At 39.4% G+C, this 16,662-nt stretch overlaps 3 protein-coding genes across 11 annotated transcripts; 2 read left to right on the forward strand and 1 right to left on the reverse strand.

The window, feature by feature from the left end:
- The first annotated feature begins 2,667 nt into the window (after nucleotides 1-2,667).
- LOC103988898 (protein NRT1/ PTR FAMILY 8.1) lies at nucleotides 2,668-7,834 on the forward strand. Of its 5 annotated transcripts, none has more exons than XM_018828124.2 (6): nucleotides 2,668-2,843; nucleotides 2,956-3,177; nucleotides 5,447-5,607; nucleotides 5,696-5,913; nucleotides 5,982-6,532; nucleotides 6,756-7,834. In XM_018828124.2, exons 3-6 carry the CDS (start codon nucleotides 5,499-5,501, stop codon nucleotides 7,618-7,620), a joined length of 1,743 nt encoding a protein of 580 aa, XP_018683669.2. In that variant the 5' UTR covers nucleotides 2,668-2,843; nucleotides 2,956-3,177; nucleotides 5,447-5,498; the 3' UTR covers nucleotides 7,621-7,834. The 5 variants fall into 5 exon arrangements, with proteins under 5 accessions (XP_018683669.2, XP_009405848.2, XP_018683670.2 ...); XM_009407573.3 differs by having other exon boundaries at nucleotides 2,960-3,177; XM_018828125.2 differs by having other exon boundaries at nucleotides 3,003-3,177.
- Nucleotides 7,835-8,389: 555 nt separating this feature from the next.
- On the forward strand, nucleotides 8,390-10,253 carry LOC135613936 (uncharacterized). The gene is made up of 2 exons (XM_065110936.1): nucleotides 8,390-8,781; nucleotides 10,028-10,253. The coding sequence occupies exons 1-2, from the start codon at nucleotides 8,390-8,392 to the stop codon at nucleotides 10,251-10,253; spliced, it is 618 nt and encodes a 205-aa protein (XP_064967008.1).
- Nucleotides 10,254-11,326: 1,073 nt separating this feature from the next.
- On the reverse strand, nucleotides 11,327-16,350 carry LOC135615296 (phosphatidylinositol:ceramide inositolphosphotransferase-like). Of its 5 annotated transcripts, XM_065113590.1 has the most exons (12): nucleotides 15,840-16,350; nucleotides 15,652-15,741; nucleotides 14,208-14,294; nucleotides 14,033-14,101; nucleotides 13,328-13,408; nucleotides 13,183-13,254; nucleotides 13,013-13,073; nucleotides 12,820-12,922; nucleotides 12,653-12,748; nucleotides 12,511-12,557; nucleotides 12,291-12,412; nucleotides 11,327-11,771 (listed from the first exon to the last, which is right to left on the reverse strand). In XM_065113590.1, exons 1-12 carry the CDS (start codon nucleotides 15,870-15,872, stop codon nucleotides 11,691-11,693), a joined length of 942 nt encoding a protein of 313 aa, XP_064969662.1. In that variant the 5' UTR covers nucleotides 15,873-16,350; the 3' UTR covers nucleotides 11,327-11,690. The 5 variants fall into 5 exon arrangements, 3 of the variants coding, with proteins under 3 accessions (XP_064969662.1, XP_064969663.1, XP_064969664.1); XM_065113591.1 differs by lacking the exons at nucleotides 11,327-11,771; nucleotides 12,511-12,557; XR_010487962.1 differs by lacking the exons at nucleotides 11,327-11,771; nucleotides 12,511-12,557; nucleotides 12,820-12,922.
- Nucleotides 16,351-16,662: the final 312 nt, after the last annotated feature.

Genomic DNA, 16,662 nt, shown 5'->3' on the forward strand with positions numbered 1-16,662 from the left:
ATCTAATATTTGTGCACTTTGTCAATTAATTGATAAGATATAAAAGATATAAAAGATATTCAAAATCAAAATAAACAAAATAAAATTTATTTAAAAATAATTTTACCTAATTGGATTTTAAAAATTTTGAAAAGCATTTATACATGGTCATGAATTTTTAAAACATGCCAATAAGTCCAATAAACATAATAATACTATATTAATTATAGCTATCAATGCGGTCATAACGGTTGTATATCATCAATGATATACTCCATTCTATGACATCTATAATTTGTCTTGTTAAGACAATCCTGTTATTATATAATACATAAACATAAATGTGAATAGGATAACAAAAATAAATAACTTTAATTAAGTAAGAAAAATATCAATAATAGCATCCACCTAAACATGTATCACCATATATATTTTGGCTTGCTCATAAACCCTATTCTAAAAATATATTCTTTAAATATTTTAAACTATAGAGCTTTGGTAAATGGATTAGCAATTATTATAGTAGTGCTCAAGCTCTTAATTGACACTTATTTTTGAACTATTTCTTTAATCATCAAGTACTTTATTTCTATGTGCTTGGGACTACTGGAGTACTTATCATTCTTAGAGAAGAAAACTTCTGTGATATTATCACAAAATATCTTTAGCGGCCTAGCAATTGAGTCGACCACACTAAGTTCATAAAGCTTGATTTGTGGCATCAAAGCACGTCACAAATTCGGTTTCCATTGTTGATGATGCAATAAGTGATTATTTTATATTTTTTAAGAAATTTCTCCACCAACTAATATGAATACAAATCCTAAAGTGGACTTTCTACTATTGAGACAATTTATAAAATCAGCATATGAATATTCCGTCACTTCAAGCTGATCTGATCTCTTATACGTGAGCATATAATCTTTCGTCCCCTATAGATATTTCATTATTTTCTTTGTAACTTTCCAATGTTATATTTCTGGGTTACTCTGGTATCTACCTAGTATTACAACTACAAAATAGATATATGGTCTTGTACATGTTTAAGCATATAATAGACTTCCAACTACACACCTATAATAGACTTTCTAAGTCATTTTTCGAGCACTGGTTTTGACTGAAATTTTCACCTATAATAATATGTATATTATTAGTTAAGCAAAAATATATATTAAATCTCACCAATATATAAGTAATATATCTTTTCTGAGATAGTATTAACAATCTTTGAGATTTATCCATGAATATCTCAATGCGATTAACATATATCACCTTATTCATATCAATCATCTTAAAGTTCTTTTTGAGAAATATCTTAGTTTTATATAATAAACCAATATCACTATTGACAAGCAAAATATCATCTACATATAAGATCAATAGAATAAACTTGCTCCCACTAACTCAAGATCATAATGAGCTACTAATGTTATGACGATTCTCAACGAATCCTTTTTAGAAATCGAAGAAAATGTCTCGTTGTAATCGATTCCCTTTTTTTGAGAAAAATCTTTAGTAATAAGTCTGGCTTTATATTATTCGATATTACCCACTAAGTTACGTTTTATCTTAAAAACTCATTTATAAGATGACTCTTTTATAATTATTAAGTAATTCAACAAGTTCTCAAATACTATTATGGTCCATTAATTTTAACTTTTTTTTATTTTATTATATAATTTTTTAAAACCGTTAGTTTCTATGGCTTGTGAAAATGATAAGGGGTCTGTTTTTATTCCTATATCATAATATGATTCTCGTAGATATATCACATAATCATCAGAAATAACATATTTTCTTTTCCTTTCAGATATTCTCAAAACTGTCAATTGTAATTGTTTTACAACATCATCAACGACAACATCAACATCATATACGAGTTTATTGATGTTATTTTACTTTTCACCCTCGTCAATTTTATCATTAATTTGAAGAATAATAATTTCTTGAATATGAGATGATATAGAAGAATTAATATAAATATCCTCAATATCAAAATTGATCTTTTGAGATTTTTCACTCCCACTAATTTCATCATTTTTTAAGAATCTTATTCTACTATTCTCGTACTATAATTAGGATAATATATATATATATATATTAATTTTTCTAAATAATTAATAAAATATTCAAAAATAATTCTAATCTCATAAAAACAAACATCACGAAATTAAAGGTTAGTTGTTAGTCTCACCTAAGCACTAAATTCTACTCTCGTAAAATTCACACAAGAAAGAACGGATTGATGAAGAAATGTGTTCGAGCAAATTATCATCGTGATTTTGCCCAAGTGTCAAGATGGCACAAGAAACATAATAATAAACAACGAGTAAAAATAGACTGCTAACGAACTAAAATACGAGCAAATTAATTACCATCGTCATTTCATCACTGTAAACATCAGGCAAAATAAAATAATAATAAACGCTATAAAAATAAACGATGATTACTTGGGTTCGTTGTCAGCGTCACAGTCACTTCACCTGTGGTGTCTGTCGACTTATAATAGTCAAACACTCAAAGCCACTGTCGTTTCACACACCACACATGGGAACGAGTTGTCCAAACCGATGAGCTAACCGATCGAATCAACATCTGCGTGCGATTTACGCCACGCGTCATCAATCGACTGCAATCGTCGACAACGACATCGCCTTCTCCTATTAGTGTTTGTTCGGTCCCTTGGAAGTCAGTTTTGCGTGCTTCTGCGAATGCGAACCGCCCACCTCCCTTGTACGTTGGCGCCGTTGAGGAATCACAGAAGCGTGCAAGATTCCCCTTCTCTCATCCCCATCCGGCGTCGCTATGAAGTGGATTCAGTAGAAATTTCGAAGGCAGAAGTTCTCTCCCTCTTCTCGGTCGAGGTGCGGAGTAATTTCTCGTCTTAGTTTTACAGCGATGGCGTTCTTCTTTCGCAACTTTCGTCGGGAATCTTGCCCTACTAATGTCATTATTGCTGTTTATTTGCACTTGAAGTCAGTTTTGCTTCTACTAGTGAATTGCCCACCTCCCGTTTCTGTTAGACGCCGTCGAAGAATCACATAAGCGTGCGAGAATCCGCTTCTCTCATCCCGATCCGGCGTCGCTGTGAAGTGGATTCAGTAGCAATTCAAGGCAGGAGTTGTCTCTTTCTACGTCTCTCTCTTTCCGGATGCGCTCGGTCGGGGATCGACAACCTATTGCCTGAATCTGGTCGAGGTACGGAGTAATTTATCGTCTCAATTTTCTTCCCCTCATCTTTTTCGTCTTTCGCTTTCAACTCTTCCCTTCTCTTTACCGTCGTCGATCTGGCGAACTTAACTCCATCTAAATGTACTGGCTGACGCCCCTGGAGATCGAAACGGACAGGCCTATGACTCTTCTTCGCAGGCCAGGAAAACCTCGTCCACTATCTTACTTTTCGCTTGCCTCTCCGATTTCGTCGCTTCTCCGTTATCTGTTGTGTTGATTTTTCTTACATCATCATGATTTCATCTGATCGTTATGTATATATGTATATATATTATAGACATTTATGTAGTTATGTATGATTAGGTCTCACTGTGAGTCAAGTGGTGAAAGAGAAGTGAACCCGCGGGGGTCTCTTTCGAGTGGACCGAACCTTGTGATGGGATCTAGCAGTCAACACCAGAGAAAAATAATGTAAAGAGCTGCCGATCCGGGACCGGTTCTCGGCCCCGTTCACACTCCATCAGCTGGAGTTTGAATCTTTTGTTCCTCTCTCCTCTTCGCTCGCAGTGTTTGAGGTAATCTGATGTTGACTGATATTTTGAGATAATATACGGATTCGGATTTATCCTCCGCATCCATTGCCCAGTCCGGCCATCCGCTTGATATTTTGAGATCCGATCGAGGATGGGGCATTGACTAGGGTAGATTTAGATCCATCATCGAAGTAGATGAGTTAGAGCCGGTTTGATCTATTTCTTTTGTACAATTCATCATTAATTTTCAAAAAGATCGAGGTAGGTCTTTTCAAAATAAATAAAACTGAGTTGGATAAGTTTGAGATGGGTACTGAGATGAGCATACAAGACCAATTAATCTAAATGATAGAAGAGGACATCAACAATGTGAACAACAGGATAATAGGACGAAGTGGAGAAATAGTAGCGTCAAAATATTTATAGAAATCATTTTATTTTGATTTACTAGTATGACGTGGTAAATGAGTGGATTGAGCTACAACAGATCATATGGTGCTGATGTGGTGGTCAAATTCTTTTCTGGATCCACGTTTTCAGGCCCGATGAGCTTATTGAGTTTGTCTATGAATCTTGATTCAATATTGGATAATAGTGTTTGATGTCAAGTATCTTGATTTGATAGAGATTCAGATTAACGGAAGTAAACGGATTCGGATTCTAGATGGGTTCGCATGAACGCTAGCCAACAACATCCGTGGATTCCGCTCCCACACGCGAACGCGCAAGGGGGATCGGAAAGATCCATCAAAAGCCGTCTAAGGACGAACGACCACCGCATTCATTCCAAGAGACGGAGGCTTCACACTAATTGCTATTGTTACGGGGCAGAACTCCCGCATCTGATTGCCACTTCATCTCATCTCTATAACTATCTCCTTGCCCTCTCTCCTCTCTCGCTTAGGGGTGGGAAAGGTGCGGCGGCCTCTGTGAGCCTCAATCCGCTCGTCTCTTAGTACTCTAGAGAAAAAAGGAGGAAGAGAACGTCTGGATCTGGTGACTCCGTGTAGTTCTCGCTAGATCATCTGTAAGAATTCATTCTTCCATATGATATAACCAGCTCCAAGTTCGATTTCTAGACCAGGTAAGATGAGGGCCTAGTCATTGCCTTGATGATCTTTTTACTCTAAATTAAAGATATCGTTTCTACTCTGGAAGAATACGCCATTCCTCTTTGCTAGCTTTCTTATATGATTGATTAGTCCAAGTTAATCGTTACTTGAGAAAGTACCTTCGATTTGTATAGTTTACTTTTTTCCAGTGGTTCGCATTTGAGGCAAACTTGGCGTCCTATTAAGTGGGATAAGGCTAAATTCACACTGTTATCCCTTGTTCATTTTATAGTTTACATCTTAGTCTCTTTTACTGTGAGTATGCTGATATTGATACTTTACAACGTAGAAATTGCGACTCATTGCATGAACATATAAATAGGCAGAGAAGAAAACTGTTGTAGACAAAATTCATCATATTTCTGACCGAAAATTCTGATATATGAACTATTTTATCTTTTAAGATGCTTAATTTTGCTGAGTTTATACATGGTGGACAAGTTCTTCGTAAACTACTTTTATAAAGAACTGATACAAATATTCCTCGATCTGATACCAAGACACTAGTTTACAATGCATTACACTAAAATCCAACACCAGACAACACCAGAGTCGGACACTCTGTTCTCTCCTCCAGTCACTATTCTGATGATTCGAGACTTTCTTGGTATTTATTAACAGGGTGTGCATATTTTGAATGCTTTTATTCAGGTGAGCTTCTAAGAACAATCGCCCTAAGCAATTCCCTTGCTTCCTTGAGCTCATGGAGGACATCAAAGATGAATACACCCAGGATGGGACAACCGATATCCATGGGAACCCAGCTATCAAGAAGAACACCGGAAATTGGAGGGCTTGTCCCTACATTCTTGGTACAGTTCTCAGGTTCCTGTAGCCTTTCATTGTACAATTAGCATGCGCATTGTTCGAACTTTTTGACTTGCGCAAAGCTTACCTCAGCAAACGAGTGCTGCGAAAGGCTGGCTTACTATGGGATGAGCACCAACCTGGTGAACTACATGAAGGATCGTCTCCACCAAGGGAATGTCACTGCAGCAAATAATGTCACTAACTGGTCAGGAACATGCTATATAATGCCACTGCTTGGGGCGTTCATAGCTGATGCCTACATAGGAAGATACTGGACAATTTCCAGCTTCATGATCGTTTATATTTTGGTAAGGAAGTAGAGGATTCTTGTCTTGGAGAATTCAGATGCTGGACACTGATATCTTCTTGCCTGCAGGGTTTGACACTACTGACAATGACCGCATCAGTCAAAGGTTTGAAACCTTCATGCCAAAATGGTGTCTGTGATCCAACGAGAGCGCAGACTGCAGCAGTCTTCACAGCGCTCTATCTTATTGCGCTGGGAACGGGAGGAATCAAGCCATGCGTCTCTTCCTTCGGCGCTGATCAATTCGACGACTCTGACGAATCGGAGAAGAAGAGGAAGAGCTCGTTCTTCAATTGGTTCTACTTCTCCATCAACATAGGCGCCCTGATTGCTTCGTCTGTGCTAGTTTGGATACAGACAGACGTCGGATGGGGATGGGGGTTTGGAATCCCAGCGGTCGTCATGGCCATTGCAGTCGTCAGCTTTTTCATGGGCACACGGCTGTACAGGCACCAGAAACCTGGAGGAAGCCCCCTCACACGCATTGCCCAGGTTATGGTGGCATCTCTGAGGAAGGCTGGGGTGAAAGTGCCTGCTGATAAGTCACTGCTCTACGAGATCACACAAAAGGAATCGGCCATACAAGGCAGCCGTAAGCTTGACCACACAGACCAGTTCAAGTAAGCTCACCGAAACTCTTTGTATCACTCTCCTGTTTGTCGTAGACATGCAATTGCTATGGTAGCTGTGACACTGTCTGCAATCTGCAACCGTTTCTAGCTTATCATGTTGACTTCATTCGTTTTGGATCCCTGCAAGTGCTTGATGTTTGCAGTTGAGACCACAGAATTTGTGCCTATGGTAATGGTTTGTACTCGCACTGTATTCCTGCGTGTTGTTCAGGTTCCTTGATAAGGCTGCTGTAGAGACTCAAGAAGACAAGGCCAGGAGTCCAGTGAATCCATGGAGGCTCTGCACGATCACCCAAGTGGAGGAGCTGAAGAGCATACTGCGAATTCTTCCAGTGTGGGCAAGTGGAATCGTCTTCTCCACCGTCTACAGCCAGATGAGCACCATGTTCGTTCTGCAAGGCAACACCTTGGACCGACACATGGGCCCCCACTTCCAGATACCGTCGGCGTCGCTCTCCATCTTCGACACCATCAGCGTGATCGTGTGGGTTCCGATTTACGACCGCTTCATCGTTCCGGCGGTCCGAAGGTCCACCGGCCGGGAGCGGGGCTTCACGCAGCTGACGCGCATGGGCATCGGCCTGGTCATCTCCATCTTCTCCATGGTGGCGGCTGGCATTCTGGAGGTCGCGAGGCTGCGGACCGTGGCACGGCACGGCCTATACGACGTCACTAGTGGCTATGTTCCCATGTCCATATTCTGGCAGGTGCCTCAGTACTTCATCGTGGGGGCGGCCGAAATCTTCACCTTCATCGGCCAACTGGAGTTCTTCTACGACCAGGCACCGGACGCCATGAGGAGCATGTGCTCCGCGCTCTCGCTTACCACGGTGGCGCTGGGGAACTACTTGAGCACCTTGCTCGTCACGATCGTCACGTCCATTACGACGAGGAACGGGAAGCTGGGATGGATTCCGGACAACCTCAATCGCGGCCACCTCGACTACTTCTTCTGGCTGCTGGCCGTTCTCAGCCTCCTGAACTTCGGCGTGTATCTCTTGATCGCCAAGTGCTACACCTACAAGAAGACAGTAGAGGACGAGAAGATCACAACCAACGACGTCGAGCTACAATGAGATTGGTGGTGGTTCGTTTGCTTTAGCAGTTTGAGAGGTCAGTCTGTGTTGCAAGTCTAAACCGTGTGACTGTGTTTTATTCGATTCGCTTGCTATGTAATGTTTGGTAATGGGTGGGGATACTGACGATGAAGACAACGGTGTCAGAAGCCTTGGCCTCCCTGACGGCGGCGTTGACGCCGTTCTCGATCATCGTTTCCTTTTTTTTGTCCTAGTACCTCTCCACACTCGGCCAACTCGGTTCGAATTATCCTCCTCTTGCTTCGTCGCCATCTTCTCCTTCGCCTTCCCTGGGTCGAACGACGAAGGGGAAGATCGTGTGATTGCCATCGCGTCGTCGCTTCAATGCCGGATCGCGAGCAGAGCAAGGGGAGGCAAAGCACGTTGAAAGGACACGGACAGCAGCGGCGGAAGGAGTCAGTCGATCGGCGTGACCTGTGAACTGAACCGAAATAAGTGAGGCGGAGTGAAAGCCGCGACGACGGTGAAAGCAGACGAACTCACGGCATCGCTGCTGTTGTATGCTGCTGCACTGCAGCAGCAGCAGCAGCAGCAGCAGCAGCAGCAGGCTCTCTTACTCTTCGATTCCCTCGACACAATTACTTCACTTCACGGACAAATAGCCCAACCCACTTCAATGCCGGACCGACCTCTCCCTCCCTCCCCTGCGAATAAATAGCAGCAGCAGAGTCTTCTCCCATCTCCAAAGGATTCGCGGTGCTCATGTTTGATGCTACACCACAAGGTCTGTTCCTGAACTCATCGGCAAATGGCTGACAAGGGAGGTATATGCCCTTCGGATATCGAAGGAGGGCATCATCTGCTCCCTTCTGATGAGAGCGACCAAGACAGCGACGACGAGGCAGGGCACTCGCCGCACGATCCCAGCTGCGAAATAAGCGCATCTCCGGAGCCTTGCAGGAAATCCTGCGTCTCGGTCTCGGACGGCTCGCTGGAGGGCGACCTAGAGAGCGGGATTTCTGAGAGTAAGACGGCGAGTCCGGAGAGAGGTGGGAGCGATTGCCGGATTTGTCATCTCAGCCTGGAGAAGGCATCTCCGGATGCGGGTGCGCCGATCGAGTTGGGGTGTTGTTGCAAGGACGACCTGGCTGCTGCCCACAAGCGATGCGCTGAGACGTGGTTTAAGATCAAGGGAAACAAGTAAGCGTTATAACATAAATGATCTCAACGTTTTCTTGTTCTTTTTCTCCGTATATTCTGAATCATCGACAGAATGCAATAGTAAGTAGGAATTCTTGTTTGGACTGTTAGAGGGAGAAAAGCATAACATCACAGAACTATGTAAATTACTACTGGTAAACCGATGTTATTCCTAAGCCGTGGCCAGAAACCATTGCGTGGGAACAAATTTCTGAAGGTATTCAAATTTAGGGAAGACTTGAATTAATTATAAGAGTCTAATGATGAATGTAAGCATCGTAAACTAGTAGTTTAGACATATTAAAAGTCAGTCTGTCACCTATACAAACTATCAATCTCAATGGTTTAGATTTATTATTGTTTCAGGTCAATGTTGGGTTTCATAAGAAATTTGATTATTTTATTGCCCAGCATATAGCTGTTTTGTTCCTCGTCATTTCCAAGCTCTAGATGTAGGAGCAGAACTCTGTGCATTACATCAAAGAAAGATGTTGCCTTGGTGATCTAGGGACAGTCTTTTTATCTTTAGATATATAGATAGATACTGTTCGGTGACTTGAATCCTGGTTTCCACGTCTCAAAATGACAATCTTTTTATCTAGGGACAGTCTTTTTATCTTTAGATATATAGATATATAGATAGTACCAACGTCCGTCCGTCCGTCCTCCCCCTCCATCTTACAAATACTTTAAGTGCCTTTGCATTTGGTATACTTTCTCTGTTTTTGGTTTGTTGTGGTATTGTTTAACGAACCAGTTGTGTTTCTCCATAGAGACTCAGATGTTTCAGCCAAAATAGACTGATTTTGACAGACAAAGAAGCTACAACATGGTTTTAGTTTCAGCTTTTGAATGGTTTCACCTCACCGAGCTGGCTACCAAACCTGCTGAAGCTAATAAGAACTCAAGTTTCAAAGGGTTTTGTTTCTCTGATGAGATGAACACTTTTTACTTCTTTTGTTGATTGTGCGCTTCTTGAAATCTGACTTCACAAACTATTAGAATGCTGCTGTGATGCATAAAACCAACCTATTATTGGGTTGTTACTGTTTGTCACTTGTTGAAAGCTGACATTAGAAAGTTTGTGTTTTCTTTCTTGATTTCACAAACTATTAGAATCCTGTGATGCATGACAATTGCCAGGTTGTTGCATCGCAAAGTGGCTTTCATGTTTGGTCTCAAGCCTTGAAGCTGGTTTTACTTCCACCATGGAGATCTTTGTTCTTCCTTTTGTTTCTGTCTGCAGGACATGTGAGGTTTGCGGCTCGATCGCGAAGAATGTGGTGGGTTCAGGCGAGACCGAACCCACCGAGCACTGGAACGAAGCTGCTACTGCATCTCCACCACCTTCATCATCATCATCAGAAACACAGAGCTCTTGGCAGGGCCACCGGTTTCTCAACTTGCTGCTTGCGTGCCTGGTGTTTGCCTTTGTCATCTCCTGGCTATTTCATTTCAATGCTCCAGGCTGAAAGTTGACACCAAGTTTTCACCAGACACGAGTTCTTGCAGTGAGATATCGAACCGAACCTATAAGAAGTCGCATGATCTATTGCTTGCTAATCAGTGAGTTTTGCTGCGTGTGTTAAGTTGCACAGGCATACATACCTGTCTTCTTCTTTACGTGTACATTTGTGTGTTGGTCTTTTTCTTCCACACACACATATTACTAGTTTGTTGCAACAACAAAACATCAGTGAGTTGTGCATTTATTTGAGTGTTAAAACAGGCACAAGTGCCTTTACATGTACATTTACTATGTATTCTCTATCTTCCACACACACACACACACACACACGTGTGCCTACTGCAACCTTGATAGGCTCTAAAGCTGCCACATCTTTAAAGACCATAAGTTGTTGACCTTTGATGTATCAACCAGAAGACACTGTGCTCAGAAAATATTTTAGTTGTTGATAAATGGTAATTGTCAACAGAGAGACTAAATGTGATCTTATTGTGAATTTAGTCCAATTTTCTTTCACATTTGATGTGAGAATAAATTGAGATATTACAATAAGATTTTTAATTAATTAACCAATTAATTTGATAGGCATAACTCAAAATATTTAATTTCAAGTTAATAGTTGTGGACTCCCTCATAGCCCTCTCAATGATATCAGATTATTTTTCTTTTTTTCCTTTTCATATCCATCCAATATAAGACAATTAGGATCTCATAAAAATGATATAATAACAATCTCTTAGTTCTACGTTGGCAAATGGTGTGATCTTACATGTGGAGAAGAAAGTAACAAACAAATAACTATGACAATGATATGACAAAGCAAAAAAGTGGTCTTCTGCTGTTTTCTTTACAGATCAGATCAGGATATAGGTTGGGATTTGGACCTCATCTTCATCAAGGAAAAGAAGTGTCTATTTTGGCTCCTAAAAATGCATGTGGGGTTCATAAAAAAGGAGAACAACAAAAGCTCTACCCCCACGAGAAGATCCTGAAAGAATTTGTACAATCATATGATATAATGGTGCTGTGCGAACACAGTAGCATTTCTTCATAGCAAAACAAGAACCATAAAGAACATTATGGTAATCACTTCAAAGCAATTGCTTCCAATCTTTTTCCCCTTTGGAGAAATAAATGTTCCTTTTAGTTGCACAATGCTGTAACACAACAAAACCACTACACGCCACATGAGGTTAAGATTTCCTTTTGAATGCATAATAAAGAATCGTTGGGCATGAAAACAAAAAGAGAGTACATACGAGCATGCATGTTATGATGCAAGGGAGCAAAATGGTTGCATGCCCCGGCTAGATTAAAGTTCCTTGCTTTGCAAGGATAAGCATCAACACCCGGTTCAGTCGAATGCAGTGCTTCACGGTTAAAGTCAAAGATGGTATCGCCGTGCATACTGTAAATCAGTAACCAACATGTCCGAAATGATCTATGCACCATTTGCCGCAGATTCAGAATGGATGTGGTTCCCATCTTCTCCATGCTTGCCATTCACTTGCAATCTCTGCCTCTGGTTGAAAATAACCATAGATCACGAATACTGGATCAACATAAAAAAGGGGAAAAAGAACATACAACATATCTCTCCAGAAATGCATACTAATTATAAATGATTGATCTTAGACCATACGATCTGTGCAGAAAGCCGATGGGAGGTAGAGATAGCTAATGGCGCATAACAAAAAAAATTCTTCCTTCAAAATAGGACAGTTTTGAACTAATCAAGCAGCGGTGGGGAGACAATATTTGAATGAAGTTGATCAATGCGTATGGTGTATTAATTATCTATTTCCATTACAGCAGGTTAAATGTAAAAAATACATTTGCATCAGGCAATGGTGGTCCCATAATTCTAATTCTGATAGCCACAGCAACAGAAAGCAGACTTAATCTTCAGTTTACATATACTAAAACAAATGCAGAAGTAGATCATAACTATAACCTTTGCCAATAGTGTATATTACCAATAAGAAGGCGGAAGTAATATATGATCAATTTAATAAACAATATATTAGTCAAAGTGTCATACCCAATCAGCAGTATCCACCGAATTTCCATTCAATAACTTGTGGTGATCTTCTCTAGATTTTTCATCTTTATCTTTAACATATGGTAACAGTGGTTGGGATCCATTAGAACGATCAGGCATTTCTGTCATAAATAATACAAAGAGTTTTTCAGCCAATCGATCTATGATACGAAGTGATATAGAATAAAAAAAGTCAACCAAGTCAAAAACAAATAAACACCTGGTAGTTTCTTGTCAACAAAGAATACCACTAAATTTACAGTATACCTACAAGCATACAAATGAAAACATAATGCAGTTGCCACCAGGATTACTTTGAAAAAAAAAGCATATAAGAAAATATAATCACACATACAACCCACCATGCAACGACTACATCTACTGTGTAATGCTTGCGGGAAGCTACTATAAGCAAACTCTGAACAATAGCTAAAACCCAAGCAAGAAGCTTGATGAACCTGCACAAGTCCAGATTGGATCAACTTTGAAATCATAAGCAACTAGAGTTGCACAAATGCCATAAGTGTACCTTTTAGTGCCATATTTATGGTATGTAAGGACAAAAACTAGTGTAAATATCATGTGGGATGAAAATATCAGATCACCACAACCATATATGACCCCCTGAGGAACTGAAAGTAAGAAGAAAAAAAAATATAAACACCTACAATGACAATGATGCAATTTAACTGCAAGGATAGAATATCCGAAAAGTAACATACAGTTAATCAGAAGCACTTCAGTTACACTCTCTGGTGGAGGCAGTCTGGCGAGCTCCCCTCCCTAAATGACCAAAAAAAACACAAAGAAGAAATCATTGGTATTACAGATTGCAATTGTTTTACTGGCAAAAGAAAGTTAAAATTGACAAGCCATTTGATGCAGATAATACCTCGCGGCAGTGATAGTTGGGTCCAGGAAGCTGTGTGGAATAGAAAGTGATGATCCGCAATGCTTGAGAAGCCTGAAATGACCCCTCAGTGTTGAATAATAGGATGACCAGAGGAAGGAAATAACAGGTGAATACATCTACTTACAACTAGAAATGACAAAATTCTCCGCCAGAGCAGAACAGTGTAGAATCGCTTGCTATGATAAACAAAAGGATGAAATGTCCACTGCAAAAATAAAAACACCGTGTCATAACCATCAAACACTGAATATGGATATGTGCCTACAACAAAGGCAAGCAATATAATGTAAGAGCTCAGAAAGCAGACATGATTGCTTAGAATGTACAACAAGAAACAGATTGCATGTGCATCTTATATATGCAACCGAAATGAGAGAGCAGAGGAAAAGATAAAAAGTCAGTCACATATAAGAAATGAAATCACTGCATCCAGCTACCAAGTGAAATGATGATGCCTTTAAAGAAGAACCAAGCTTATATAAATAAATGTGAATTAATTATCAAAGGTAATGGCACAAAAAAGTTAAACAAAAGGTTAAGAGAAAAGCTAAAATGGTTGCAAGACAAAAGGACAACAATAGAAGGGGACATACAGCCATATAAAGAGATGGAACCCTCAAACTAAATTGAGCTGGGATTTTTGTGTTATTGTCAATTATTTTGACATATACTTTCCAACATGTTTCATAATAAAGTTGAATCTGATTTTGGCATTGCTTTCAAAAAGTAAAGTTACCTCGAAAGTCTGATTACTTTTATTCACAAAAAAATATGCATGCAGAGACTTACAAGAGAAGCATCAGCAAATAACATATAGAGAAATGCATACCAGAATAAATGACAAAAAGATGAAGGTGAATAGGCTTTCACTGACGTAACCTCTTTCTTTTCCAAGTTCCTAAAATCGCAAAAGCATTAATAAAACATTAATGTTATTTTAATGCAGAACCGACAATCATTTCATTCAGCATTGCAGGTAACTCAGACAAAGCACTAGCATGCACCGGAAGGATCATGTAGCCAGCATCTTGAAGAGTTGGTCCAGGTCGATGTAGATAATGAACTCCTCGTGCAGCCAGCCCATGAATGTACTAGAGAAAGACAAAAGCAATGAATTATTCTCAAATCTAATTCATGTATATTTAGTTGAAGAGATATTTTTATGCCCACCATGCATGACAAAAAAAATGAAAAAAAAATATTTTCAGTAAATAATCACATTAACCCACAACTAATTACAAAATCAGATAGATGAAAGCATAAGATTATCATAGGAGCAGCAGTAGAAAGTTCTATCATAATAGTCCATATGGACCATCAAGGAAAACAATATCACAGATCTATAATAAATGCAAAAAGTAAACTAAAAAAGGAAAAAATAACAAACAAAAGATTATAGAAAAAAGATAATACTAACATACTTGGTGTATTAATTTAGGAGACAAGAAAGTTCAATATAGAAATTGCCTTTTTTTAGGATAAAATATAGGAATCACTTTAAAGTGCCATGTCTGATTTAAGTCAACCTGACCAACTAAAACCAAATATTATTAAATGAAAGGCCAACATATCAACAATGCAGTCACATTTACGCAGGTGGTCACATATGTCCACAGAAAGTACTATCATATGCACTTTAAAAATAATAATAATTTGAACATTTTAAGATTATATTTGTAATGGCATGAAGCATGATTCTCACAGATGTTAAACAAGTAAACTGATATACTCACTCATTAGAAGGCTGAATCTAAACTAGAATATAGTTTGGGTCCTATATTCACAAAAGAATAAAAGTATGATGCTTTACCATGACAATGAACTTATAGAAACAGTCGCTGGATGAAGGATCCAACTAACGAAACAGTAATAGCACACAAACTGAAATCCTTGGAAGAATACTCTTCGTCTTAAAAGCAGTAACTTCCAACATCATTTAGTTATAGCTCTTGAATAGGATGTTCTGTGACGATTAAAGTAACTAACAACTAAATAAAAGAACTCGTGATGAATGCCACCAACCAGAAGCAGATTACAACTGAACTCTCTCAAAGAATTGGTTGGTTAAAAATCTATTGAACAAAGAATCCCATGATCTTGAAAACATTATGTCACAAGTTTCTTAATGGTTGCGCTAATTACTGTGGAAACAAAAGTGCAATGAATTCGTTACAACTTATGCTATTCCATTGAAAAAAACTACATCTGTGTAGAATTCAGCTTGCAATATCAAGCCATCAACAGCAAAACATCAGCTCTGTTGACAGAGATGTTTTCTGTGTACCTAGACATGAGTCTAAATTCCTATCACAAATCAATATATCGCAGAAATCCAAACTATTGATTCCTATCAAGAAGAATTCACGCCAACATCCGGATTGCAAATTTTCCATCTTGAGTGCTTGTTTAGTAATCCCATAAGATCATTCGAAAAACACAAAGTCATACCTGAAATATGAGTCCTGCTAGCAGTAGCTTCCACTTTTCCATAAAAAGTTGAAGCTCCACATATGTTTCCATGCAAATCTTCCTCCATAGCTGCAAACAAAAAAGTGATGACATCAAACCACGCGGGATATTCTTCTCGTTACATGAAAGAGGAAGAAAAGTTGAATTTTTGGAGGGAAAAAAGGTACCTTGGGAGCCTCGCGACCAATGTAAAGCGTCATGGCGATCAACCAAAGGTCCAACCACTCCCATACTCTGTCAGCATCCGACCTGCGTCGTCCTGCGCATGATCCCTGGTCTTTACTCCTCCTTTTCCTTGCCTTGCTTCAGAGTTGATCCACCAAACGGCGAAAAACAAAATCCCCTGGTTTCCACGTTGTTTCACCGATAGGAGAAGAAGGAAAAAAGATCCTTCTTTTCTTATAATTAAGAAGAGAAAGGTAAAGATCAGGAATCAGATTGTGGACGTCAGACGGTCAGGTGGGCTCGTCTTCCTCCTCCTCCTCCTCTCGGCTTCCTCAGAGAACGCGGTCTACAAACGGATCTCCGCCTTCGAAGGTTCGGCGGTTTACTGAGGCGGGGACGGCCCAAGAGGAAGAGGACGGAGACACAAACCCAACCAAAGGAAGGGGACGAAGGGGGGAGGAGTGAGGAGAAAAAGAGGGCGACGAGAAAGGAACTTCCCGCACGGTCACGAACTAAATAGAACGGAAACGAGAGAGAGAGAGAGAGAGAGAGAGAGAAGCCTCACCGCAACTCCCACTTTTCTTTTATTTTTAGCTCAAATTAATATTGACGATAAAAACAACAACAACAACAACAATAATAATAATAATAATAAATTTTTTTATTTACTTGTATATATAATATTTCTTCAAAATTAGTGATTCTAATATCTACCTCTCTAAATTTAACTTTATATATATAATGTAAACTCATAAACTAAAATATATATTGTTATAGCTCCACATTGATGGAATACCTTAAAACTTCAATTGATATTAACATCTT

Source organism: Musa acuminata, chromosome BXJ2-6 (genome assembly GCF_036884655.1).
Source record: "Musa acuminata AAA Group cultivar baxijiao chromosome BXJ2-6, Cavendish_Baxijiao_AAA, whole genome shotgun sequence".
In the NCBI taxonomy this organism is placed as follows: Eukaryota; Viridiplantae; Streptophyta; class Magnoliopsida; order Zingiberales; family Musaceae; genus Musa; species Musa acuminata.

What these genes read in the sequence shown, in the direction of transcription:
- LOC103988898 (XM_018828124.2), top strand. Translation starts at nt 5,499, where the DNA reads ATGGAGGACATCAAAGATGAATACACCCAGGATGGGACAACCGATATC. An exon ending in GGCTTGTCCCTACATTCTTG is followed by an intron (nt 5,608 to 5,695) that starts GTACAGTTCTCA and finishes AGCTTACCTCAG; the next exon opens with CAAACGAGTGCTGCGAAAGG. An exon ending in TCATGATCGTTTATATTTTG is followed by an intron (nt 5,914 to 5,981) that starts GTAAGGAAGTAG and finishes TCTTGCCTGCAG; the next exon opens with GGTTTGACACTACTGACAAT.
- LOC135613936 (XM_065110936.1), top strand. Translation starts at nt 8,390, where the DNA reads ATGGCTGACAAGGGAGGTATATGCCCTTCGGATATCGAAGGAGGGCAT. An exon ending in TTTAAGATCAAGGGAAACAA is followed by an intron (nt 8,782 to 10,027) that starts GTAAGCGTTATA and finishes TTCTGTCTGCAG; the next exon opens with GACATGTGAGGTTTGCGGCT.
- LOC135615296 (XM_065113590.1), bottom strand. Translation starts at nt 15,872, where the DNA reads ATGACGCTTTACATTGGTCGCGAGGCTCCCAAG. An exon ending in GAATTTTGTCATTTCTAGTT is followed by an intron (nt 13,255 to 13,327) that starts GTAAGTAGATGT and finishes GGGTCATTTCAG; the next exon opens with GCTTCTCAAGCATTGCGGAT. An exon ending in CGGTGGATACTGCTGATTGG is followed by an intron (nt 11,772 to 12,290) that starts GTATGACACTTT and finishes ATTTTCAACCAG; the next exon opens with AGGCAGAGATTGCAAGTGAA.